This window comes from Anopheles gambiae, chromosome 2, assembly GCF_943734735.2.
Source record: "Anopheles gambiae chromosome 2, idAnoGambNW_F1_1, whole genome shotgun sequence".
NCBI classification, from domain to species: domain Eukaryota; kingdom Metazoa; phylum Arthropoda; class Insecta; order Diptera; family Culicidae; genus Anopheles; species Anopheles gambiae.
The window spans coordinates 52531766-52558221 of NC_064601.1; the positions used below are offsets into that span (position 1 = coordinate 52531766).

Here is a 26456-nt window from a genome sequence, read left to right on the forward strand (position 1 = left end):
AACGCACAATGTATTACTTTTATCGAACATTGTTTTATTTATTGCTAAATTCTATCTCAGTATTTATCGCATTCCAGTTGCGTCTTGTTTCGCATTTCATGCGCCAAATGAAATAATTATCAACAGTTCATTCTCGTGCCTTCGTTTCTTAACGCTTCGAACGGCTTGATTGCTAATTAAACTATTATTAACTCTAACATCCACACACACACACATACTTCGTTTTGCAACTGATTTTCTCTTTGTTTGGCACGATTTGCTAAGGATTGCTATAAAGGTTTACCACGCCCAGTCCCGTGATCGCGTGATCGGGCTTTCACTTCTCCCCCCCTCCCTCCATCCCTACCCCTTCGCTTACATTCATATCCGTGCAAGTTGAGTGTGGGCAGGGCAGGAATATTTTCAAATAAATATCAATAACAATCAGCTGTAATACACACAAACGGTGCGTGGCCTTTGATGTGCCATAATTGTCATTAAGCTCTCAGTGGGATTTTAGTGTTAAAATTGCTACCATTCCGCCTGCCACCAATACGTTTGGGATAATTCGTTACAAACGAAAGGGGATGTAATTGCAAACGGGTTTTTCCTAGGGTTGGATAGCTGTGTCGTAAAATTTGTGAGTGATTCATCTACACATCCTAAATGTGGCTTTTAAAAGGTGTCTCGTTCTCTACAGTCCATCTCTCTATCGCAGGTTTTATGTGTCGTGGTTTACGTTCTACAGTCGAACAAGTCTCCGCCCCCGCAAGTGTTGGTGTTCTTGCTCCGTAAAAGGATGTCTAATAAAATGAGCTACCATTACCATGCACTATTACCGGGGGTGGTTCGGGATGTGGCATGTCCGTGATTGTGGTGGTTTTTGTTTTTTTTTTTTCAACTATGATTGCTAGTGCATACTGTCGCACAGCACTTTACACTCAGTTCTTCCGGGATATATCGCTTTTAAGTAACATTAAGGTACACTTCTGTCCTTTCGGGCTTCCTCATTCGTTTGTAACAACAACTACTACTGTGTTTGTTTGTGATTGGATTGTTCGTGTTCGGTCAATTCCCTATCGGTTGGCTAATACATCCTTAAACATCGTGTTAGCTACAGTTCTACGTTGATATCGGTGAGTCCCAGCATCAGTAGTTTCTTGTTTTGAATTACTTTCCTCTCTATTTTCCCTCTAAATGTAGTGTTCAATTCCGAGCGTTTTACATCATCGAGTGTGTTTAGTGTTGCTACTAAGTCCTACTAATGCACTGGCAATAGAACAATCTTAGGACGTTTGTAAATTGGTTTTGTTTCATTGTGTGTGTGTTTTTTAACTATTATAATCTTATCCTTCTTACTATCTCCTAAACACGCAAAACAATGTCTATCGTCAGCCACTGTATACACCACCGTACACTATTCAACGGCACTACCGTACTACGTGCTGATCTACTGTTACACTACTAACCGGACAGTTCTCAACCACTATATGTGTATATGTGTATATAGAGTGTGAACGTCCACCCGGAAAATCATAATATCAAATGCACAACGCTAGGTTACAACAGTGGTTACGGTAGTAACAAATACTCCCTATCCTTTCCTTCCAAGCGATGCCTTCCCTTTCCGGAGTGGCCCCTTAACATACGGTATCTCTGTGTGTATGTGTGTGTTTTCTCCCCTTTTACAGGCCATTAAAAATAAAAACCCAACATTCGTTCTCATCAAAATGCACCACTCTCTATTCCTAACAGCTTAATCTGCCCTATAATAAGCCTCACTAGTTACCCTCCATCCAGCCTCCAGCTTTCGGTGGTGGAAATATTGTCACGGTCTGTCAACAATGTACATGCTAATAAACTATCTGCCTCTAGCTCAACCTCCACCATGGCACAAAACAATCTGCTAAGCAATCTGCTTTGCGAGAGCTTTGCTCATTGTTGTGGAACAAAACCGAAAACACACCCACCAAGAACAACTGTTAACTAACAACGAGCTTAGACTAATAGAGAGGCGCAAACAAACGCAATGACGACCACTGCAAGCCGATAACTTAATTGACTTATCTGTTAGTTCTAGCGCTACGGGCACGATCATGCACGGGTCGCATACTGACTCAGCTGCGCGTGTGGAAGGATAATGTACAACATGGCGAAAAATCATTGCAAAATCATCATACGAAAGCTTTGACGATATGCGCAACGATTTGTACGTTCTTTTAAACTCTCCGACCCGATCATGCCTTTCTTTCTCCTTCCGTGGTAGAGAATGAAAGATAAACTAGATTTGCGAGTATTCAACACTCCTAGTCAATGTTAAACACTATCACGTTACTTCTTTTTGCTAAAATTCCATATTTTCCCCTAATTTAGTGTGTAACACTCGCGTGGTTTTTTACAATGTTTTTTGTCCACTGCATTTTTTGTTTGTCTCTAATACTTATGTTCCTACCAAAGATTGCTCCTTTCATTATCACTAGAACTTTATCCGTGTTTTACCACGTTTTGTCTCAGTTCTCTGTCTCACACACACACACACACAACTACTAGCTACTCTACCGATGGGATACACGGTTTGGATCCAAGAGATGATGCGCTGGGATGGAGCTTCTTCGCTCCTCGCCTACCATATATCGCAATTCTTCTGGTAACTTAACTTAGTGGTCGAATGACACTGAAAGACATCGGATGCACTGCCACCCTGCGATATGAGCCAGGCCAGTCTGAAAAGAGAGGTAAGGAGTAAGGCCACGATTAGGTGGTGTGTCGATTGACGTGATCGTTTCCGTCGTTTGCCGTCTTACATTTCATCAAAATCACTCGAATTCACATCGATCCCAATGTAGTCAGATTCGGCACACAGCTGCTGGGCGGAGATGAGGAAAAAGATCTGCGGCGGCGTCAGGCTCAGCCCGAGCAGCCGGTTCATGCCCTTGATTGGTCCGGACAGGGAGAGGAGTGTGTGGTACGCGATCTGCAGTCCGCCGGAATGAATCAGCAGCTCCATGCGGCTGGTGTTCGAGAAGACGCTGACGGCGCCTGGGACGCACTGCATGATCTTCGTCTCGAACGCTTTCGTGATCGAGCGCAGGATCTCTTTGGCGAGGGTCGTGCCGAGGGAGGCGTAGTGCAGGTACGGTGGAAGCACTGGGTTAAAGTACGGAACCAGGATCACCGATAGCGGTACGACGATCGAGTGTGACAGCGTGTCGTAGAATACTTTCGATATTTGCGGGTAAGCGTATCTGCAATGTGGAAATGTAGGAAGGATAATAATTGTCGAGGATGCGCAGCAAGAAGGACTTTGCTTGAATAGATTATCAATTTAGAATGAATGAAAGAATGACATCCTGTTGTTAGGCTGAGAAGACTCAATGCGGGTTTCATTTGTGAAGCCCATGATAAATAGTATATTATTTCTGAAGAATCTTTTGTTTAATGCTGGAACTATGCTGCAGTATTGAGTGGTGGTTGTTTCGGCACTGTGTCAAAAAAATCAGCTTTGATGGCTAATCTTTTCCATACAAATCAACACAAAAAATACAAAAACTCGATGTCGACTTACAGTGATAACATACAGTGGCAGTATCCTAAAGTCGGACACCTCATTTTTACTATGCATGGTACCCGATATACCAGTGATGCGAAAAATGAAGTTTTGGTCGAAATTGATTCTGGTTTGGTTCCAAATTCTTCTGGAATCCATGTATGTCCAGAACCAGTTTCCGAAATCAATTCCATAATCGGCTCTGGAGTCGGAGTTGGTTTCGGCATCTTCATGAGAATAGCAATAGGCATATGAGTCCTATGCAGCCACGATTGTATCGATAGCCACAGCCAAATGTACTTGTAAACGATCTATTCTCACGGAGATTCCCGTACTGATTCCGCGTCTGGAACTTCTGATTGCAATTTCAGAATAAAAATCGGATTCCGAGCTACCATTACTAATTCTTACTTTGTGACTTTCTGAACAATTAATTAAACCACACCTACACGTATCGATTAGGATACCTTTTGACAATGGTGGTGCAACAAATTGACGGTAATTAGTAATTTTTGGTACTAATGTTCTAAAAATAGGTTATTTAATTCACACATCTAGGCTATTTGACTCAAACTATTGACTAATTACTAAGAATAACCAATTTAGACATCAAATTTAGTTTATTTTTGAAAACTACGTGACTATTTCGTTAGTTAATCGGGACTATCAGACTTTTAGAGGACCTCATATATTTTACACTTTTCAGATATTTGAGTGTTGTATTCTGAGGACATTTGATTATAAACACAGTGACCTAATTTTCGGCAGGAGTGTTTCGAAAAGAGTATTCTTGCACAACAGTGCGAAGACAATGTTCTAGTAAGTGATCAATGGTCAAATTGTCCAGAAAGCCACAATGCCGAAAGATAGGTGAAACGATGAGATGTCTGATTTTAGGCTGTTTTTCTTGTTGGCATAACGTTCTACGAGGTCGTGACGTCCTTGTCTGTACTATGTAAATGGTTAAAATAGTGAAACCTCCAGCTTCTTCACTTTCAATTTCAAACACCACAGTGGAATTTTCCCACCACAAAACTCATTAGCTAGACATGGAAACGACACGATTAAGGAGAATAAACTACGATCAATACAAATCCTTCCATTCCCCTACTTACGCCGTCTGGGAAGAGTCCACGGTAAAGTTTACCGCCTTCGTGCGATTGTTGTTGATTTCGTAGATTTTAAGCACATTTTCGAACCAATTGTCCGAGCTGATTTCGAGCTGCAAGGAAACGGGCGCATTTAAAAGCTAGCCCAAACGGCTTCTCCAACACACACACACACAGTTTGTACTCACCTCATCCAGCACGGAAGCAATCTCCGTCCGATTGAACAGCGTTGGCCAAACCTTCGCTTGTACCTTCAGCTGAGACAGACGCACCAGTGCAGCGCCACGTAGCGATGGAGCCCGCTTCAGATGTTGCTTCATGTTCTCGAACATCTCTTCCGTCTGCGAGAGTGCCAAACAGGAAAGAAAAGAAAAAAAGACACAAATCCCAGGGGAAGGAAAAATTAGTCCTCCAATCCTCCCGACAACATAACCCGACTGGGATGGGGAAAACGCGCCTCCATTGAGCGGTAAATCAAATCACTGGCAGAAATGGCAGAAAATCACAAAATTACACCGGCTAAATTTATGGATGATCTGGGATGAACTGGCCAAGGAAGTGGAAGGGAGGGAATTGGGAGTTGTTGCGTCGCAAACATGCCCGTTTCACGTGCTCGTAAATTAACCTTTAAACGCATGTTACATAGCGGATGAATAATGATGTTATCGTTTTGTTGCCATGCGAGCATGCATAAATCATGTCGTGAGGGATGTTTTGGTGTACTTTTTTTGTTTTGTTTTTGCTGTTATTTCTGACCAGCGTATCAGTGTTCTATTTACTGTGTATCGTGACACTGGCATGACTTTGGCGGAAATATGTTGATATGTCTTGCATGAAATTCCCCATCCCGTGTGTAGGACGCACTATCGAGATTGGATTGAGGGGTTTGAATTTGCTTATCGCAATCACATTTGTTTTCACAACATTTCCTAGTCAAATTACCATAAAGCATAGCTCTATCAACTAGTGTTGGAAAAAATGTTTTTGTCGGAATCGATTCCAGACAGTAGGTTCGGAAACAGTTTCCGGAATCAATTCCGGAATCGGCTCCGGAATCGGCTCCGGAATCGGCTCCGGAATCGGCTCCGGAATCGGAATCGACTCCGAAATTGGTTGCGGAATCGCCTCTAGAATCGGAATCGGCTCCAGATTTGATTCCGGAATCGGCTTCGGAATCGGAATCGGTTCCGGTATCAATTCCGGATTCGGAATCAATTCCAGAATCGATATCGGCTCTCGAATCGGAGTTGGCTCCTAAATTATAATCGGAATCAGTTTCGGCATCGCCATAAAAATTGGCGTTTGCGTCCAATCATACTACGTACTGATAACTGCAAAAAATAAAAAATTACTTGTAACAGATCCATTCTCATCGAGATTCCTGGACTGATTTTGCTTCTAAAACTTCTTTTTTCAATTCAAGAACAAGTTAACATTCTGGAGCTAATTCTAATTCAGGAGTCAATTATGATTCCATTATCGTGGCAAATTGCGATTCCCTTGTCAATTCCGATTCCGGAGCCGATTCTAATCACGGAATTGATTTCAGAGCCGACTCCGGAGTCAACTCCTTGATCGGCTCCGGAATCGGCTCCGGAGTTAATTCTGGAATCGGCTTCAGAATCGAATCCGGAATCGGTTCCGGAATCGACTCCGTAATCGGAATCGATTCCAGCATCGGAATCCGCTCCGGAATTGATTCTGAACACGGAATCAGAATCGGGTAGGTCCGATTCCGAGCTCCCATTACTACTATTAACTCCACAATTTGCCCTCAAAAGCATCAGACAGGCAGTCAGATATGAGGAACATTTTATGTGATGCCATCCTTTTACTTATGAAAAACATCAAATTGTGGATCATTGCTTTGATCACATTGAAAACAAAATCACACAAACATTATTGATCTGATTGATTTTGCTATGGGAAAAGAGCAATAGTACTACACGCTCCTGCTGTCCTTAAACCCCCTCAATTCCATCTATTATTCAATCCAGACAAAATTAGACCAATCATAATTTCGTGCATGAAGCTTATGGTCTCAGTCACGGTCAAACGCGGTCAAACGGTACCGTTCATGCTCACTTCGTTACATCCAATCGACCCCCGTAGCTCCCAAGGACGCAAGTCAACGAAACGCACGTCGGTGGTGTAGCTGCCCTTGAACTCACCCGCTGGATGGCGTGCCGTATGACCTCCTCGCTGTACTGAGCCACAAACAGGGCCGAAGTGACCTCGGGCAGGGCCCAATTGGTAGCACGCGTGCAAACCAACGGCGACGGTCGGCCCGGGGGAAGTGTGTTGAGCGCGAACAGCATCAGCAGCGCGTTGTGGATGACCCGGTTCTGGTACTGGAGCAGCAGCTTCCGCAGCTGGCGCAGGTACTCGGGACTTCGAATTACGATCGGTCCCGTCCAGTTGCCCGGTACAAGCTCGGTCCAGATGAGCTAGAATGAGCGGTGCGTGAAGAAATGCCAAATGAAGTGGAACTGCTTCGAAGCAGTGGAGAGTTGCACCGTGAGTTGCAAACCACTCTGCTGGTAATACACTTACGAAAGGATGGGCGTTAGACAGGGCGGTCACGTTGTTAAGCACGTAGCTGCTGGTAAAGTCCTTCTGCACATAATTTCGACGGATCTTGGATCAGGGAAGGAGAGTGAAAAAGAAACAAAAAATCATTCATTGCCGTTTAACGCGATGCCATACGATGAAGTTGTTGATAAAATTGACAAAATTTAATAGCAGTGATAACTTCATAATTTAATGGTCGGTTTTGTAAAGCAAACTGAGCTTTCATCGGCGCTGAAATTATTCCTATGTTGCTAATGCTTTCATATTGTACGGGTTAAATTATGAATTGTTTCCAGTTACAATTCCAATTAAAGAGTTTTTACAGTGTTCAAATCACGAATTAAATTCATCGTGACGTTTTTACAGTTACTCTATGTGACTATGACGCACATTTCCTAATGTCGTACCCGTTATGTCAATCATGAGATACAAATAGATGTAATCTGATATCAGAAATTAAGGTCAAATCGGTACCAGTGTGTGTTGCGAACGAATCATATTCCCGCTGTGTGGAAAACCGATGTTTGATAGAGCGTACGAAGGACAGAACAGCGAAGTTAATAATAATAATGAAAATAAAAGTTATTGTACTGCTTTATTTTTTGAAACATTGTTCGTGATATGCTTAAGAATGCGCAGTACCATAGCATGACAAAAATGAGAAGTTTGCTTCAAGAAAAAATATTTTTTTCCAAAATTGATCAAAATCACTGTGCCAAAATAAAGTGCCCACTTTATTCATTCTACAGAAAATATTTTTCTGAACAAATATAACAACAAACTCATAATTTATATGCGTTCCTCTCGCATTCTTTACATGTTCGAGGATCGTTGGTGTATTTTTTTCTAATTTTTAAAGGTTTATCTAGTTCTGCATCTAGTTTTTGCATCTAGTTCTTCTCAAGCGTTATCAAGAGCTTTAAATTTAAATTTATTTGTTTGTGACACCAGTTTTATCCACCTTTTGCATATAGAATCTGCCACAAATTCTCGATGGAACAAAGATTTAGACTTCATGGAGGACATGCAAGGTGTTTTATACGATACTAGTTGAGAAATGATTTTTGTATTGATTGTGTGTGTTGAGATGTTAGCCTGTAGGAACATGTTTTTAGTTTTCAAATCCCATTTTTTTAAAGAAATATCCCAAAGTAGTGGTGAAGAATGTTAAAAAAGGTATCAGTCATAGTTGTACTTTCGATTCACACCAGTTTTCCTGCTACTCCTAAAGAGAAACACCCCCTAGCTATCACATTGCTATTTTCGTAATTTACTGCCCGTTAGATGTAGCGTCCTTCAAGTTCTTCGCCCGAGCTACAGCAAGACTAACAAAGCCAATTGGCTTCAATATGATCAAAAACATGCAGATATATCGTTAGATTGTTGAAAAACTGATATTTGGACAGATGAGTCCAAATTAGAACTGATGTTCAAAAATATCTAGACGCGATCCAACAAACCAATATGTATGAAGAGTGCAATGTGATGACCAGGGAGGGGATTTCTATACGAGAAGTGGGGAGCATGGTTTGAATCGACGGCATAATGAAAGCTTATACCTATACAAGTATCCTGTGTGAATTTATCTGTTTTCTGTGAAAAATACGGAGTTAGTAAATAAATTGATGTTACAACAGGAAGACGACTGAAGTTATACACGAAGAATTTTTTATTTTATTTTTTCAATCAAATCGAATAAAATTTTTTTAATGGCTCCCAGTTAGTCTTAATTTTAATTCAATCGAGATTTAGTGTGCAAATTTTAATGCAAATGTAGTGAAAATGACGTGATTAAGAAAAACAAAATATGTTAAAGCTCTGAAATACTCTTAGAAAGAACCAATGCCAAATATGTGCAGATAAACACATAATAAATTATGGCAAAGATCCTCAAACATGTAAAGAATGCGAGAGGAACGCATATAAATTATAAGTTTGCTGTTACATTTGTTCAGAAAAATATTTTCTGTAGAATGAATAAAGTGGACACTTTATTTTGGCACTGTGATTTTGATTAATTTTGGAAAAAATATTTTTTCTTGAAGCAAACTTCTCATTTTTGTCATGCTATGGTACTGCGCATTCTTAAGCATATCACGAACAACGTTTCAAAAAATAAAGCAGTACAATAACTTCATTTTTCACGGAAAAAATGTAAAAAGTGTAAAATTGTAAGTAGTGGCCACTTTATTCTGCCGGCCATTGTACATCCTTAGCTCAGCATTCAAACTACACTTTCTGTTATTATGCTAGCTTACAAACGACTAGTAAAATCTACCATTAGTCTATTTTAAGGCAAAAATGCCAAAACAAAAAAAAATAATGAACAGGATACCGAGCATCAGCAGGACTAATTGACTTTCACGAGCCTACGCATACGTCACCAGTTTTATTCGATCCGATATGTGTATGCTTTTTATTACCTGGTTCAGTTCACGAATAAAGCTAAAAATAAGGTTCCGTTCCGACTGGCGCTGGTCGCTGCTCAACCCTAACGGTAGAAACGTATTGATTAGTTCGTCCAGCAGGTCCGGCACCTCCTCCACGTCATAGGGCGGCGCCCTTGGTCCATTCCATCGCACAGGGTTCTGCGGGTACAAATAATCGTCGGTCGACGATTGACCGTGAACGTTGGACGCCGTCCGTTAGTTAGCTGGAGAAACTACAACAAACGACAAGCGACACTTTACGTACCTCGAGTATGTTTGGTGGCGTATTTGGTCCATCGATGATCAGCAGCGTCTGGGGTTTGCGACCGTAGCTGAGATCGTAGTAGATGCCGATCAATGGCAGCGGCCCAATTGCTTGGATCTTCGCTACCAACGGCGATATGCTTTGTGGTCCCACCGATCCGATGTGCAGATAGCCGCCGAGCTGATCCAACCGCCTCCGGATGCTAGTATCGTTCAGCTCCTGTCGCAGACAGCTGCCGTACAGCCGGCCCAGCTTACGGAAAATCCCACTGGTTGTGTTAAGCGATAGCAGCTCTGTATGAGACGGTAAGTAAGCCACGTAACAAGAGATAAGACACAACCCGTTCAACCTGCCAAATGCAAATCCCTCATGACTTACGCTGCATCTGCGCGTCGGCTAGCTCCTGTGCGCTTTTAACCGCCCGCAAACTGCTCTCCATCATGGAGCAGCTGTAGTTCTTGAACTCCCGACACGGCTCCACATCCCAGTTCATGCGGGACGATATGCTAATGGCCGCCGCTCGGCAGATCGGATCCGCGCAGACCGGCGGCGGGGCCGGCGTTGGATGGCAGTCGTCCTCATCGGCCCCGAAGCAATCGCGCGGCAGCTGGGAGGGTGCGGCCGATATGAGGAACAGTATTGGCGAGGCGACGAGCAGTGACGTCACCAGGAGTGTGGCAGCCGTAATTGCCATTTTGTGAACGGCCGAGGAACTCCGGAGCCAAATGCACGGCGCACAGCATACCCATCCGACGGGGTTTTTGAGGGAAGCTATCCGAGAACCTGGCGGCACTGGGCCACTGGGTGCCGCCGCTGGACCATTGGACCCTCCCGACCCTAGTCCGCTGGTGCCCGTCACAAGGGACGTGGTACCGGTGGTGGATGATTGAAGGCTGACCCGGCCACGGCCAAAATTTGTGGGAGGTTTTGGGCCACTACTGCTGCTACTGCTGGCTGTCGGACCGCTGGTGGCGTTGGTCTGGGCAATGGAGAAGCAAAAAGACACACAGACAAAACTGAAGTCAATTACTGCACCAGAAGAATGAACTGGAGGCTAGTGGCAATACTTTGCACATCCGAACCTAGGTGTAGTGTTTGGTTGTATCTAATTGGATTGTAAAATATGCATGTACGGTTTACTTAGGCGGGGGAAGACAGTACGATAGCCAGTTGTAACACAAAGGGAATAAGACAAAAGGTGTTAAAATGTAAGTATTCGCCAGCCTGTGCTGGACCCACGGGCAACAATAGTTCTTTGCGGAACCTTGACGTCAATGCTGTCGAAAGGTGTTAACGGTTTAAAAATACGATAGTAAATAGTAAAATGTCATACAGAGGCTTACTGAATTGGTCATAAAACTGCCCTGGATGATTTTGTACCCGTTTATTTAGGCCAATTTTTAGTATACATAGCCAACTTTCACACAAATTTAAAGATAAGCTTTCAAAGCATCGAAAGGGCTCTTCAAGTAGGGCAACTTATTCTTTAAAAATTTCTTATAAATAGTTCTAACCTTTTCACTTATAATGAAAATATGTGTTTCGATAAAAAAAAATACTACACGATAAATAATCATTTACCTAATTGATCACAAACATGCTGTTTATGTGTACTTTTTGTCTGTTATAAAGGGTTTCAAAGGGATTCTGATGAGTTTGGGACACTTTCTTGTCTTTTTCTTAGAGGAACATTATGTGTTGGGAAGAAGACTCTACGGCACTCTTTTCCCGACACACATAGATGCCACGATTTATTGGCTGGTTCCCATATTTTTTTGGATAGGTTCCATATTTGTTTGGAACATTACAGGGTTCCATAAACCCTGTAAGGAAAAAAAGGACAAAAATTGAATGGAAAGCTCAAATACCATAAAAATGAAATATGAAATATTGAAAAAAGTGTTATGTATGAGCTGTAGTTTGACTTATAATTTTAATAGAAAATTTTATCTGTTTGGTTTTTTTTAAGTAGGGGAAGGTAGGTAAAGACGGACACTGCGGGTAAGATGGACACTTCTCATAAATGCATGGAAAAGGTAATTTTTGAAAAAAATCAACAATTCCGTATCCTAACTTAAAGTGAAACAACACATTTGAGAATATTTTTAGGTCAAATCCACGCAAAATAGGTTAAATTCACGAACAAAACAAATGTTCAACCGTGTGCACCCTTGTGGATCTAATTTGAATACTGCGGATCTTAAGCTCTACTTGTACAGTTTATAGTTTATATTTCCGGATATTTTATTTCATGAATGAGTTGTCGTGATCATTAATGAAAAAACTGGCGAAAGGACGAGAATGAAAGCAATACAAAATATTGTTTTCTTATGGTTTAAACATCCTGACACCAAAGAAGGAAAGACGGACACTTTGTTGTAGGGAAAGATGGACACCGAATTTATTGATTTATTTGACTTCTTATATTAATTGGTGATGAACCTATTCCATCAAACAACTTTAATAAGGGTATTCTGAAGATATAAACCATCTAACATCTACATAAGGTATTGAAATAAGCGAGAAATGAAACACCGGTCAAAATAGTAGCCATTCGTTATGCTATTACTCGCTCGACGCTGATGAGGCGCTTTACGAAATCCAATATCTTGTCACGAATTGGACAACTTAAAGCAATAAGAATATGAGGCATTGATACAACATTGTTCAGGAATAGATGAGAAATTCTATGGGATTACAAATATTAATTGTTGGATGGAAAATGGCTTTAGCTATTAACAAGTCCCTCAAAAAAATACAGCGGTCGTGGACTTTTCGCGGAGTAATTTCCTAAAAGGAAGTTCTAGACTGTTGTTCTGTAAGCTGGAGCAACGTCAGCTGTTAGTGCGCGATATTTCAATAATGCTTTAGATGCTGCATTCTACGACATGTTAGAAGCGGTGCTTACGACTAAATTCACGGATGAAAGAATCGTCGTTGAAATTCGCCACGAATTGGTTTATAAACGTACCAGGACGGAGAAAATGATAGAATTTGTTAAAATACTGTAAAACTCTTCACTTTCCAACGTTCTTCACAAGTGTCCATCTTACCCTTCATGGTGTCCATCTTTCCCATATCAGGTGTCCGTCTTACCCGAACATTTCAAAATCGCACGAAAATAATCATGTTTTTCATTCATGAAAAAAAAAGCAAAAATCTATGGAAACTTAAAAGTTTCAACACATTTTCTGATAAAACATGGGTGTAAGATAATGTATGCACATTTTCATGGTCGTTGCCCTTATATATATTATCCCTAGATTTTTACCATTTTCCTTAACGTGTGCGTCTTTACCTACCTTCCCCTATCTTCTTCTTTTTGGGACAACAACCGCTACCGGTCAAGGCCTGCCTGTTCCCACAAGTGAAGTGGGCTTGGCTTTCAGTGATTTTTTGTTACCGTAGCAGGATAGTCAAGTCCTACGCATGGGGTCACGATCTATTCGGGACTTTAACCCATGACGGGCATGATGTTAAGTCGTTCGAGTTGACGACTGTATCACCAGACCGGCTCACCCACCTTCACCTATTTCGGCTTAACAACTCAATACTTTCAGAACTCATCAACTCAGGAATATACTGTAATTGGCATACAATCGATGAATTTCATCATGACTTTATAGTTTATCAGGATAGGACTATACAGGATAAGTGGTTTTGGTAGAGTGTAATAAAAGTTTTAAATTTTCAACAACTAACTCACAAGTCATTAGTGTTTGACCCAAAACGTTAGTATTTGACCAATAGAAATGATTTCATGTTCCGTCAGTAAAACACCGAGCCTAATTTGTAAAGATGTAAACAGCAATGTTGGGATGTTTTAATGTATCGGCCAAAGAGTTTAATGCCAGTGAATTTCATTCAGCAGAGCACAAACCCCAATCACATTTAACAATTCTATAATCAACATGCCTTCAACGGTCCGACGACTTTAAGACTCTTCAGGTGTGAAATAGATTTACTATTTTACTGTTCTTTATGTGTAAGAAACACAACAGATACAATCAAACATTCATGAGAAGCATACTGTTAGTTGAATAGCTAGCAGAATGGGAAAAAAGGCAAATGTTTATTCGAGAAATCAATTTCCTGGAATGCATCATACCTAGTGATAGAAAACTAGTGCTACCATTCTTGCCAACTACTGACAGCTGCCACATGGAAAGCTTTACACTACCTGCCTTCATCGTCCCCTTTTTCATCCTCAGTAACTCCATGGCATGTTTGGCAGCTGAATAATTTAATCGCATCTGCTCTAAAAGCTGCCACCTTCTACCCTGGGCATACAACACGTACACGCGTTCAAACGCAGCAATGCATATTAGGACACGTAGATGATGGTATATTGCAACATTTCTCTTCAAAAAATTGAAACCCTTTCCAGGGTCTCGCCTTAGCTTCCTTTGCTCAACATCACTTGTCCACTGCAAGAACAAATGACACAAACTGACAGGAGCTAGCATTCCTGTCTCGGGCAGAGCAGTCGTATATTGGACGCTCCTGGACAGGAGCGCAAACACGGCGAGAGGAACCGGCGGTTTGTCGTTTCGCCATTTCGATTTGGCACAATTTCCATTTCTTATCAGACATCCAGAAGGTTCACTTCCACCAAAACGTGGATTGCACAAGCAACGACGCCGGAGCACGAACGGATCGATTCTTTTAACCTAATTTTGCACAATCATACTAGTAAGTGGCAGTTGAATATCTGGCCAGTGGCCGTTCGCATTCGTTTGCCATTCCCGGGCGCATGTTTGTGTCCGTTGTCAGAGCGCTCTCGGTCTCCCGGTCAGTTGATCGAGAATTTTTACTAGCATTCATACTTATTTCATATTTTATGTTATGCTTCTCATAACGACATTTCTGGCATTCGGGCGTTTGCTCCTGTGTCGAGCGATTGCATTAGAGCGTGGAGAAAATACAAATAAAATAAATGGGATAGAAAGATATTTTGTGTACCAAATTCATATTTCCCCAAGAAAGCAGATAAATTGAAGTTCGAGCTAAAAGTTTTTATGTTGGTAGCACTCATGTTAAATAAAAATTAGTTTGATAGAAAAGCTGATACCAAAGGAATCATAACGTTTTCTTTTTCATTCTGAATCTTATATGAGCTACACAATTATTATCTTTTTACTCCCCATTTTTCTCAGTTATTCGTCTGCATAAAAATGTACAGTAGATTTGAGCATGGGGGTAACTGATATTGATTTTTTTTATAAAACATTTTGAACAATGCTTTTCAAGAACAGCTTAGAAGGATACTTTGAAGCAAATGTTATATTAGAATATTGAAAATTGATTTATTACCGATTGTATGCACAACGGTATTTCATAAGGACGATACGTTAGTATATTTGATAAAAAAAGCTGACAAATAAAATATGTGCATATTGATTTTGAAGAAAATTTTATATTTCTTGACTAAAACTTTAAGTTGTATGCATAAAATCATTGCGAATTTATGCCGATTGATTGTCCGAAACTAGATGTGTTACGAACTTGTTGCAAAAATCAAACTAACATAATCTGATACTAGTTTTACATATTACCCATGGCTTGGTAATGTAAAATGAGTATGTCAATAATCTGCTAATAAAATGCAATCAGTAATCTGCAAAATAAATCAGTGGTTTATCGTCTAATTTATCTAATTTTATCCAAGTTATTTTAATTTATTGCAGATTCGTAACATACAGTGGTCTATTTAATTTAAGATGAAACAAATATTCGAGCTATCTATCATTAAACTCATCAGCACATATAAAATTAAACTTTCGGATTTTAACCGGCTATCAATATTGCGCCTCCATCTTCAACTCGTACGACTTAACACATGCCCGTCGCCCCGAATGGATTGTGCCATCATCCGTAAAACTGACCATCGTTCAAGGTGTACCCCACCATTATTTCAGATACATACATACCTATATCTACGGGACCCGTCAAATTGACGGATGGGTTGATTACATTTAGTTTATTCAGTTGAGTTGTAACATTTTTCAATAAAAGTAAATGTAGGAATAAAAGAGAACTATAAATCTCTTATTACCATAAAAAAATCTTGATAAATGATTTAAATAAAATGGCCTCCTAAAGTTCCTCGTTTGTTTCGAAACACCCGCGGACTTCGGTCAAATTGTGGCATCGAAAATAAATAATTAAATAAACTATTACAATAAATTAGCATTTTGCAGAAAACTTTTTATGGAAACCAAAACATGTTAAACAATTTACAATTTTAATAAAATAGGAGGTTTCATTATTTCCAATCAGGTCAAAATCACAAGCCAAATTTTAGGTTTTCCCGCTTTGTAATTTAATTTAATTTATATTTAATGCTTTAAAAAGTATATCTACAAGCTAAACGCTTTAATTTCTTGGATGATATTCAATTCATCATTGCTATTGTAGCATATCTGCTATACAAAACTTATTATAATACACACTATCAGCTATAGACACATTGTAACACACTTTGGAAAGCCAAACCACACCATTGTAACACATTCATTATAACACATTCAGTAAATCAGATCATACCATAGCACCGCAACCGGAAGAGTTCAGGCCGTCCATTCAAACAAATAACAGACGTGACACACTTATCAAAAACAACCGAAACGCACAACATCAACAGGAACAGTATGTAGCCCAAAGCAGGAACAGTATATGCATTAAACCTAAAACAGGAACTTAGTGACAAGAACCATCGTTCTTGTCAACAAAAAAAAAACGTAACTAGCTGAGTGAAAACAATAACTTTTTAATCGTTCTTGTCAACACAAGACAAACGTAACTAGCAAATGTGCGAGACCCTTAACTTCACTTGAGTATAAATAAAACCACTTCCAACCGTGGCAAGCCAGATTCGTTCGGACTGTCAGGATAGGACTATACCCATCCTACATCTATCGACTTCTCATTTAAAGAGTTTAGTTATGTCCCCCTACCCAAGGTAAGGCCTCTAAACTAGTGATGGCTAAAGTTGGCAAAAATCCGGAGTCGACTCCGATCCGACTCCGATAAATTCGGAATCGACTCCGGAAGGTAGGTCCGCGCTGCAATAACCGGAGTCGTTCGGAATCGTCCGGAGCCGTACGGAGTCGCCCGGAGTCGCCCGGAGTCGCCCGGAGTCGGAGTCGTCCGGAGTCGTTCGGAGTCGTTCGGAGTCGTTCGGAGTCGCCCGGAGTCGTTCGGAGTCGGAGTCGTTCGGAGTCGTTCGGAGTCGTTCGGAGTCGTTCGCAGTCGTCGACTCCGGACGATTCCGGTCGACTCCGGACGACTCCGAACGACTCCGACTCCGGGCGAACCTAGTGGTTCCATTTTGCCGGAGTCGGAATCGAACTAACAATAGTCGCAGTCGGATCGGAGTCGTGGGTGCGCTCCATACAGCACATCACTACTCTAAACTCCAACGTTTCCAGTAAGGGAAACCTCCTAAAGGTTTCTATGATCGCCTGGACGATCAAGTGTCGAAAAGTCCGCTCGAACGAAGTTTTAATCCACCTCAGCTCATGTCAGTAAAAACTGACCTACCGCGACGGTACTCAAAGTACAGTTGTACGATCATCGCATTACATGGCGACCGTAACACTGCCCAAACCCATTACACTATATGTATATGAAACTACAAAGAATAGCAAACAAATGTGTTGTACGTTGGCATGTTTGTATGTTTGCTAGTGTTCTCCAATAAAGATAAAGTATCATTGCAAGTATAAAGTACTTTTGGCTAGAATCTGCATCGTTGCACACGTACAAATCGCCAGTTTCGATGATTTCCGCTGCTACCCCATGCCCGTTGTGCAATAGCCGTTAGGAAAAGTTTGTCCATTTAGTGCATACTGCAACGGGGCAACGGGGCACTGACACCGGTGCAAACATAACAAAGCGGTAACAAAGTAGACGAAGGATAATTGCATTTTCGCTCCACGCGTGTACGTCTACTTGTGTGCGCGTGTTTCGATTGCTTCGGTTTTATGGGCCTGAACTGTTCTGAACCGGTTGTTTGTCCGCCCGGCGGGCACGTTTCACATTGACGAATGATCGGGTAATGATGAGTGATGAATGATTTACGACAATTGGGCAGCGATTATGCTGACCCGCAACGTGCAATGTCCCCTTTATGATGGCTAAGAGGATGGCAATGAGGCAAGGAAATTAATCGAATATTTGTGATGACCATGGCAGACATAACCTGGATTACGTCAAATCAAATGGTTTTCCATGCTTGAGTTGGGTGAGTGGGTCGGAGCGCTTCAGCAAGCTGTTGTGTTGTGGCGACTGATGCAGATGAACATGATTTTGTGTGTATTTTACTATTTGCTCTCATTCTGTCAAATGGAATTATCTGCTTAGATATCTACTGGAGCTGCTGTTGTTCATGATCACTTGTTATACACAGTATTGTCGAGTCATGCTTCGTTCATAAATAATATCACAAAAAAACTTGTCTCCTATAACGCAACATCATCATTTGCATATCATTCTGTTAAGACAAATATTAAAGATAGGCTTCACTAGAAATGCAGTAAAACAACAGGGGGAGTAAGTAAGTGAAGCTTAAATTTCTAAAAATTCCTATTGTAGAAGTAATTGTTCGTAGTACAGTCGTCAACTCGTACGACTTAACATAACAACATGCCCGTCATGCGTTCAATCCCCAAACAGACCGTGCCGCCATACGTAGGATTGACTATCCTGCTATGGGGGGGAATCAATTAGTCACTGAAAGCCAAGCCCACAAGTAGGTACAGGCAGGCCTTGACCGACATCGGTTGTTGAGCCAAAGAAGAAGAAGAAAGAAGAAGAAGTAATTGTTAAAATACACATAAATGAATAAATAAATAAATAATACATTATTGATCACTACTGTTACTCATGCTTACATATTTGGCCTGTTGTCCAATTAATCTTTTTATTTCGCTAATGAAATGCGGTTCCTTACATTGCCATTAACATGTCACTGTTGGCCTTTGAAATTATGTTCCCAGCCACACGATAAACACACATTCCAACCAGTCGGTGAAGGTTTCGATGGTATTTTACGTTCAATTGCCTTTCAGTAGCTTGACTTTCTCGATCGAGCGTTTACATGGAATACCCAATACACACACAAAGACACACAAACCAGCAAAGCTTCGACTAACGACCTTCCTTTCCTTCTGGCCGCAAGTAAACAACACTAAAGCCAGGCCAGCTTAAACTATGCTAAACTATTCCGTTTGTTTGGTAAGCAAATAGTGGCACCACGCCGTCGTGAAATCCGGGGTAATGAGGAAAGTTGGACAATATCAGGATGAATAGATTTCCGAACCGATATCCATAAACCTTCACACCCCATTCGGGTAAAGTTCAACTCCGTTGGTGGTGGGGTGGTTTGAAAAGTTCGCCAATCATCCGATCGGCTCAAACAAGCAAAGAAATGTGCCACAAACTTCTAAAGAACTGGCCCGCGTGCCATTGTATGTGTGTGTGTGTGTGTGTGTGTATGTGTGTGTGTATGTGTGTGTGTGTGTGTGTGTGTGTGTGTGTGTGTGTGTGTGTGTGTGTGTGAGTGTGTGTGTGAGTGTGTGTGTGAGTGTGTGAGTGTGTGTGTGTGTGTGTGTGTGTGTGTGTGTGTGTGTGTGTGTGTGTGTGTGTGTGTGTGTGTGTGTGTGTTGTGTGTGTGTATACGGAGAAGAAGTTATTTGGAGTTTGTTTGCACTGGCGTTTTATTTCTTTTCTTCAGAGGACAATACATTATTTTCTTACTCACATTCGATCAATATTTCCGCTGGCAAAATTACACCACACAAAGGCAAGGGCGGACACTTGAACGAACGAGAACCGACACAATGGAGCATTGTGTCTCCGTACCTGAACGGGAACAACAGTTTCATCTCTCTGGAGTGCTGGGCATACCCGTCCCATCACGTCACACATTCATCACACACGCACCCATCTGCACCCACACACATATTCATAAAGAATCGAAAGTAAAGACATAAGAGGGTGTGCTCTGCTACGTGGGTTTCTTCTGTTGCTGATGCTGCAGGATGGCGCTTCCAGGGTGGAAAAGTTTCTGCCCCTCTCGGTTCGGTTGTCAACAACTTTCGAGAGCAAGGCCTCTCCGACGCAAGGGTCGGATATCCGATAATACAAAATGACTTCGAATGACTTGGCGTATCGTACAACGGGAAGGCGTTCGAGCGGAGATGCCAGGAAGGTGGGCAAAGAACATTGTTAAACATGTCGAGTTGCACATCACATTTACATGCTAACGGGTTTTGTTCGAATAGCACAGGGACATGCTTGGAATCGCAATTAAAACTTATGCCATCACACGCACAGAGTTTTGCTTGTTCTTTTTTATTTCTGCTACTAAAACACAGAGTGTGTGCGTGTGCTTTTGTGTATGTGTGTGTGTGTGTGTGTGTGTATGTATGTGTGTGCTTTTCTCTCCCGCACACTGTGTCACAATTTGTTTGTGTCCGCTATAATTAAAGGGCTTTCAGGAGTGCTAAGTGCTATAAGTGGATAATCTACGAAACAATCTTATTATCCCCTATTCAATTACCAATTCAATCAGTGCTGCAACCGGACCGGGCCGAGCTGCTGGAACAACTTGCTGCTCTCCGCAGCAGCCCAACAGCCCACTGGCCAAGAGAGTTGCCCGCAACGCACCACCAATAAACCAATCCCATTCGCACAAGCGGTTTGCTGGTAACAAAGCACTTTTCGTGGCGCTCGGGGCTTGCACATGTTTCCATTTGGCAAAATTCCATGCCCTAAGGGCAGGGCCAGCCACTTCCCGAGACTTACTCGTTACTTATTTAATGTTGTGCAATCATAAATTACGTGCGTTCTGCTTCCGGTCGCCGGGTGAAGACAATGACAACGGGACGAACCCCTCTTCATATGGTGTGCTGAAGGAGCGCATTTTTACTTATTTTTCTTTATACTCTCATTTCGTTGCACTCTGTATCTTGTCGGTTGCTTCGCACAACAACCGCTGGCTCCAATCACGGTGCGACAGCCAGCGTCGTGTACAACCATTGCGGTACAGGGCGCACGTACGATACGAGCGAACAGTAAACCACCAGGCTGCTCCATTACCCGGTGTGCCAACAAAAGCTTTAACGTGAAATCCTTCCATTTCATCCAACGTGTGTTGGCAAACACGGTGCTTCGCTGCTCGGGGAGTAACACAGTTTTAAGACGTCCAAAGGGTGAATTTAGCACACCACTCTGTGGAAGGGTTTTCTGTGTGGCAGTATCTATTTGCCACTTCACTTCACTCCCCAAGAGCGAACAACGGGGCCAGCCAGCAGCTTGAACCACCACCACCCATTTGCCGATCGATCGAACCGGCTCGAAGGTGTAAATTACTTAAAAGCAGGCACACAAAAGAAAACCTGCCAGCCGTTAATAAAACAGTGGCAGTGTGTTTGGGCTAAAGCAGTGGAACGGCCTGCCGCAGGACAACCTGAAGGGGATGAGCAGCAAAGCACAAAAAAAAAACAAGCGAAAAAGTCGCCACACTCTGTCGACAGCTGTTCACAATGAGCCTAAACCACAGCCTCGGTATGGTTAGATGAAATGAGGAAAATAAACAACGATCAAGAGTGTGGTCCCATTATCAAGACAGTTTTTTTCCGTACGACGACACCTAGGCTCCTAGAAAAGAAGCAGAGTTTGTCGAAGTTTTTTGTTGGTTTTGTTGGTTGGGCTCCCTATTTATAAGGCAATGGGCCCGCAAAGTGCCAATTAAAACGATAAATAGGGGGGAAACAGTATTGTTACACTGCACATAATTACCGGCAAAAAATGTTTGATGGTGAAACTTGTTTTTGCAATACGATCGTTACTGGCGGGCCCCAATCGTTTATTTACATTTTTAATTTATTCCACCTTAACAGAGGAACTTTTTTAATGATTTTAGAAGAAAAAACGGTACGATAAAAGGTGTTCCTTCCGGGGGTCACTGCTAACAAACAGCACTAACTAATATAACACATTGTGGAAGAAAACATTATGGTTTAGAAAGGCTACTAACGCGAGAGAGCGGCGGATAAAGACGATTACGAAACGGAACGGAATCCCAACAAGTCTGTTTTGTAACATTAACTACAACTACCGCCGCAAAAAGCTCCACCGGCCGTTCCAGGCCGAGGCAAACCTCTTTTTCCGTGCAATAAATCTACACAGTACCGCTCAATTAGACATTCTACTTCCTCGCTTTCGCTTGTTCCCCTTGCTGCTTTGTTTTTTTTTTTGCCCAACATTAGTTTCCGCTTCAGCAAATATTATAATAGCGTCGTGCCTTCTGCCTGCTGCGTACCATACCACCAACGACTTCCCATTTCCCCATTCCGCAATGAGTGAGCACATTGCTTTCGAATTTTTCTACGGTCCATTAAGCGTGCCAGATGGAACCAATTTCCAATTGGACTAACGAAGGAAAAAAATCACCGCCTCCTCCGTTTCGTATAAGATTCGCATCTTCGGAAAAAGCTTCGTAAAAAGATAATTGAAGCAACGTGGTACTGCGAGACGACTTCCGGTGCTGAATTTTATCGTCCGGAGCTTGCGGGGTGAGCAATCTATAAATTGTAATTTTAGCTCCAAAGTTTGGAGGGAGTGTGTGCCGAGGGTAATGAGGGTAAGAGAGTAGATCAACTTTTACTCATTTATATTTTATGTGAAGTTTGTGTACCGGAATGCAATTCAACAATCAAAAAAAGGAAAATATAAAACTTTACAAACTAAGAAAAAATAGAAAAAGCTTATTTTTTTTGTTCAACCACTCCCCTGGAAACGTCGAGGAAATGTTTTTTATCTGTCTTCTTTATACAAACAGCTTCTTAGCATAAATAATTCCTAAACGGTGACCCTTCCATCTCATTTCAACGCTTCAGTGAGAGAGAGCTGCACACACTTGTGGTGGTGGAAAACAAATCACACACGACCCGATTACGTAACTGTTGGCCAGAGTTTCACTTTGCGCGCCATAGCGAAATCTGAACCGCAGCTGAACCGACCATCGTCAACCCTCCTATCAACAGCCCTATGAGAAAGTGATAAAAGCTTTCGCGAAAAAGGATAAATTGTGTTTTTCTCCTCCCCCTCCCCTTCCCCCTTCTTTCCTACACACGGTTCTATAACATCCGCTAACGCTGCTTTTTTGCTCTATTTTTTTTTCTCGCCATAAATATCCGATATAAAACCTCCTAAGCTAATGTGGTGAAGCGGAACGGATTGATTCCGTTTGATTGACACTGACATTAATGAGCGTCGCGTGTGTCACATCCCGTTTTGCGTCCACCGGGACGGAGGCGACGACGACGACGTGTGCGTGAAAGACGCAAACCCTCCAGTGGCGGCTGGTGAGCACTTTATTATGTAGCCAAACGGCTCCTTGCCGTGGGTCGAGCGCGGTACACTTACCTTTCGTTCGCTGCTACAAAGCTCGATCCCTTGCTCCAGCACCTGCACCTCGATGTCGTCCGTTCGCAGTGCCTGGAGGGGATGGTTGGCGTGCGGTGGCTGTAGATGGGGTGCTCGTCCAGCAACGGTGCCGCGGGTAGTCATTGGTTCGCCGGTCATGTGCACAATCCACGGCGGAGAGAACAAGGGAAGGCGGGCGGACACCACGCGCTTTCGAACGGAAAGGCGGCAGAGAGGCAACGGAAGCTTCTAATAATAAAAATACACGCACACACACACGCACACAATACACACACACAAACACAGCAGCGGGTCACAGACGACCTCCAAACGGCACGTACACCGTACCGCCGAAAGACGCGAACTCTCTTCTTCACTCCAACGCAGGACACACCACACTGGCAGCGTTGTCCAGCAGCGTAAAGCGCGCCAGCCAGCCTATCCACTGGACGTACATTCACACAGTGGCACTACGCGTGGTAGTGGATCGACCAGCCGTAACCGTACAACCATCGCTACTGTCCGCGTTACTACTGCTTCTGCTGCTTCTGCTGCTTCTGCTACAGACCATCGGACAGCGTCCAACACGCGCTACCACCGACGACGACGACGAAAACGACGAACAAGGATACCACCGATGTGACGTCACCAAAGCCGTGAGTCGAATGCGACGTTAGCGACGTTCCAGCGAAGCACGTGGGTCGTAAACAAAAGCACATGGCACCCGAAGGTGACACACTACGATAGGGGCGCGCACGTGCAGGAACAAGGGAGCTCACCCTCTTACCAGTAGCAACGCTCCGTATACAACAACTTTCCACCACTCATCCGCGGTATGGTTGGCACTCACTGGTATGGTAACGCACTCACCGCCCGACCGATTTTCTCACACACTCACACAAATAACAAAATCCGAAGCATGCTTCGATCCTGAGAAGCTTTTAGTGCTTCGTTTTATTGTTGTTGTTGCTGTTGTTGCTATTTATCCACCCACTCCATGGGAACTTTTACGACCAAAACATACGCGTCCACTAATGCATGCATGTGTGTGTGTATGTGTGTGAGCAGTATTTCGTTCAAACACTTCTATTTGTTTTCCACACGCGCGCGGTGCTGTTTTCGTGCGATTCTATTTTCGGGGATGCAAATTTGTTACTGCTTTGGGAATATCAATTTGCCTTACGATGGGACGCGTAGGGTGAAAACAACTGTCAGGTTATCGATGGGGGCCAGTTTCCCCCTTTGGTGGCGTTCGCGGAGTGTATGCATGAGCTGAATGTTTTATGCTTTATAACGCTTCCCCTAGCTATAAAACACAGCGAGCATGTAAATTTATGCTCCCGTACTGGAATTCAATAGTTTTTTTTATGTGCTATTGGAGTCATTTATGTACAACTTCAGTTTATTTCTTTTTTTTCTACAACAGCCACCATGCGTCTCCATCGATATTTTAAATACACATAAAAAAAACATTAACATTGCTGTTCGTTTTCGCTTCAATTTAACCACCCATCATGTTTCGGTGCTCCATTGAACGTAATTCAAGCGGCTATTCATTCGAACCGCGATTTCGACTTTCACCACAGCTCGACAATATTTCTCCACGCGAAGTGATGGCGAACAGATTTACACGCGTTGTGCCCAAACTGTTCGCCCGCATCTATCGGGCCATCTGGTTTATTTCACGCTCTCGTCATCGGGAAACACATCTCACTCGCAGCCCCACTCGCCCCACAGTCGCACGTGGTAAGAATCGCATGCGAAGGAAACAAGAACACTTTGAACCCTCCCGGGGAAAACTAACATTTTCCAGCACTCGTACGCTTCCGCATGCCGTGCTATCATTCATCACATGGAAGACGAGCCAATGGTGAAGACGACGACGTGCGAAAACATTACCCCATCATTATAGCTATACACACACACACACGCACACACAGTGAAACAACTGACCGGCTATAAGCATGTTCGAGTGTGTTAGTAGTATTAGTAGTAGTAGTAGTAATATGGACAGTACGAACCACACACAAAAAGGAACATTAAATGCTTTAAAATGTCAAAAAGCCCCCCTCACGTCCTCGATGGACTAACAATCTTAAATTACACACAAACGCACACTCACACACACTCACACACAGACACATGAACGCGTTCCCGACCACGCGAAGTTTCCATGTACTGGAAAACGCTCGAACAGAGGCACTCACTCATCAGGCCCGATCGTTTACACCTTCTCACCTATCGCTCACCTACCGTGTCGTACCCCCCTCGACAGTACCCCAGTCCATCTCGGGAAGGAAAATCGCGGGCTACTCGGTTGCATGGAAACTGTTTGACAGGTTATTATGTCATCATGGAGCAAATTTCACAGCATCAACTAATGTTGTTAAACTCCCATTTTTCGATGCTTACTGCGATTACGTTGAAAAGGTTGTTGATGGATCGCAAATTGAAGCACGAGATAAAGGTCCAATTTGCAGCACACGTAAAACATTACTCCCGCAATGGAAAATTGCTTTCCTTTTACCGTGTGTGCTGAGCTGTGTATGCTGAACAAACCAACTTGTTGTGCGTTGTTCTTTCCTGTCTTTTCGGCACAACAATTCGCTAAACAAATACACCGTGTACTTTATGTGCTTCTGGGATTTCCCTCAAAGAGCAACATGCTCAGAAAACAAGCGAAACACCGAAAAACTTTTTGCTCACCACCGCCACAAGGGTCCACAGCTGCTTTCTACGAAGCAGCTCGCACCAGCCACTAGCTTAATTATAACTAAGCTGCAGCTCAACATCAACACGACCCTCGAGCACACTTTTGCTTCTTCACAAATGCACTTCCACCCGCTAGCCCTACCAGTCAATGGTGACCCTTGGCTGGGTGTTTCGTTCCTGCCAAACCGCTGTGCAGCAAAAACGGAACCAAAGCGGGCGCTCCGCAAACGGACGATCTGTGCACCACGCCACGATTACTACTGACGTGGATAACAAGTCGCTGCACAGTCTGACGCTAGGTAGGGAGGGAAAAATAACCCGGTGGCCAAACCGCCAGTACCGCCCGACGGACGAACTACTCGGCGTGGTTTAGTGCGTCGGCGCCGAAACACACGGACACATTCCAGCCA

At 42.8% G+C, this 26456-nt stretch overlaps 1 protein-coding gene across 1 annotated transcript; it reads right to left on the reverse strand.

Annotated features, from left to right (window-relative positions):
* Nucleotides 1–13: 13 nt before the first annotated feature.
* On the reverse strand, nt 14–26353 carry LOC1274438 (neprilysin-3). The gene is made up of 11 exons (XM_061643094.1): nt 26189–26353; nt 23335–24463; nt 10279–10879; nt 9901–10193; nt 9630–9794; nt 7189–7272; nt 6807–7082; nt 4824–4976; nt 4642–4748; nt 2784–3224; nt 14–2702 (listed from the first exon to the last, which is right to left on the reverse strand). The coding sequence occupies exons 2-11, from the start codon at nt 23491–23493 to the stop codon at nt 2603–2605; spliced, it is 2379 nt and encodes a 792-aa protein (XP_061499078.1). The 5' UTR covers nt 23494–24463; nt 26189–26353; the 3' UTR covers nt 14–2602.
* Between the last annotated feature and the right edge of the window lie 103 nt (nt 26354–26456).

Excerpts from the sequence above, each read along its gene's own strand:
- LOC1274438 (XM_061643094.1), bottom strand. The coding sequence starts at position 23,493 with ATGACCGGCGAACCAATGACTACCCGCGGCACCGTTGCTGGACGAGCA. Across the intron at positions 10,194-10,278 it reads AGCCGACGCGCAGATGCAGC|AGCTGCTATCGCTTAACACA; the intron begins GTAAGTCATGAG and ends CGTCTCATACAG. Across the intron at positions 7,273-9,629 it reads TTATTCGTGAACTGAACCAG|ATCCGTCGAAATTATGTGCA; the intron begins GTAATAAAAAGC and ends CCCTGATCCAAG.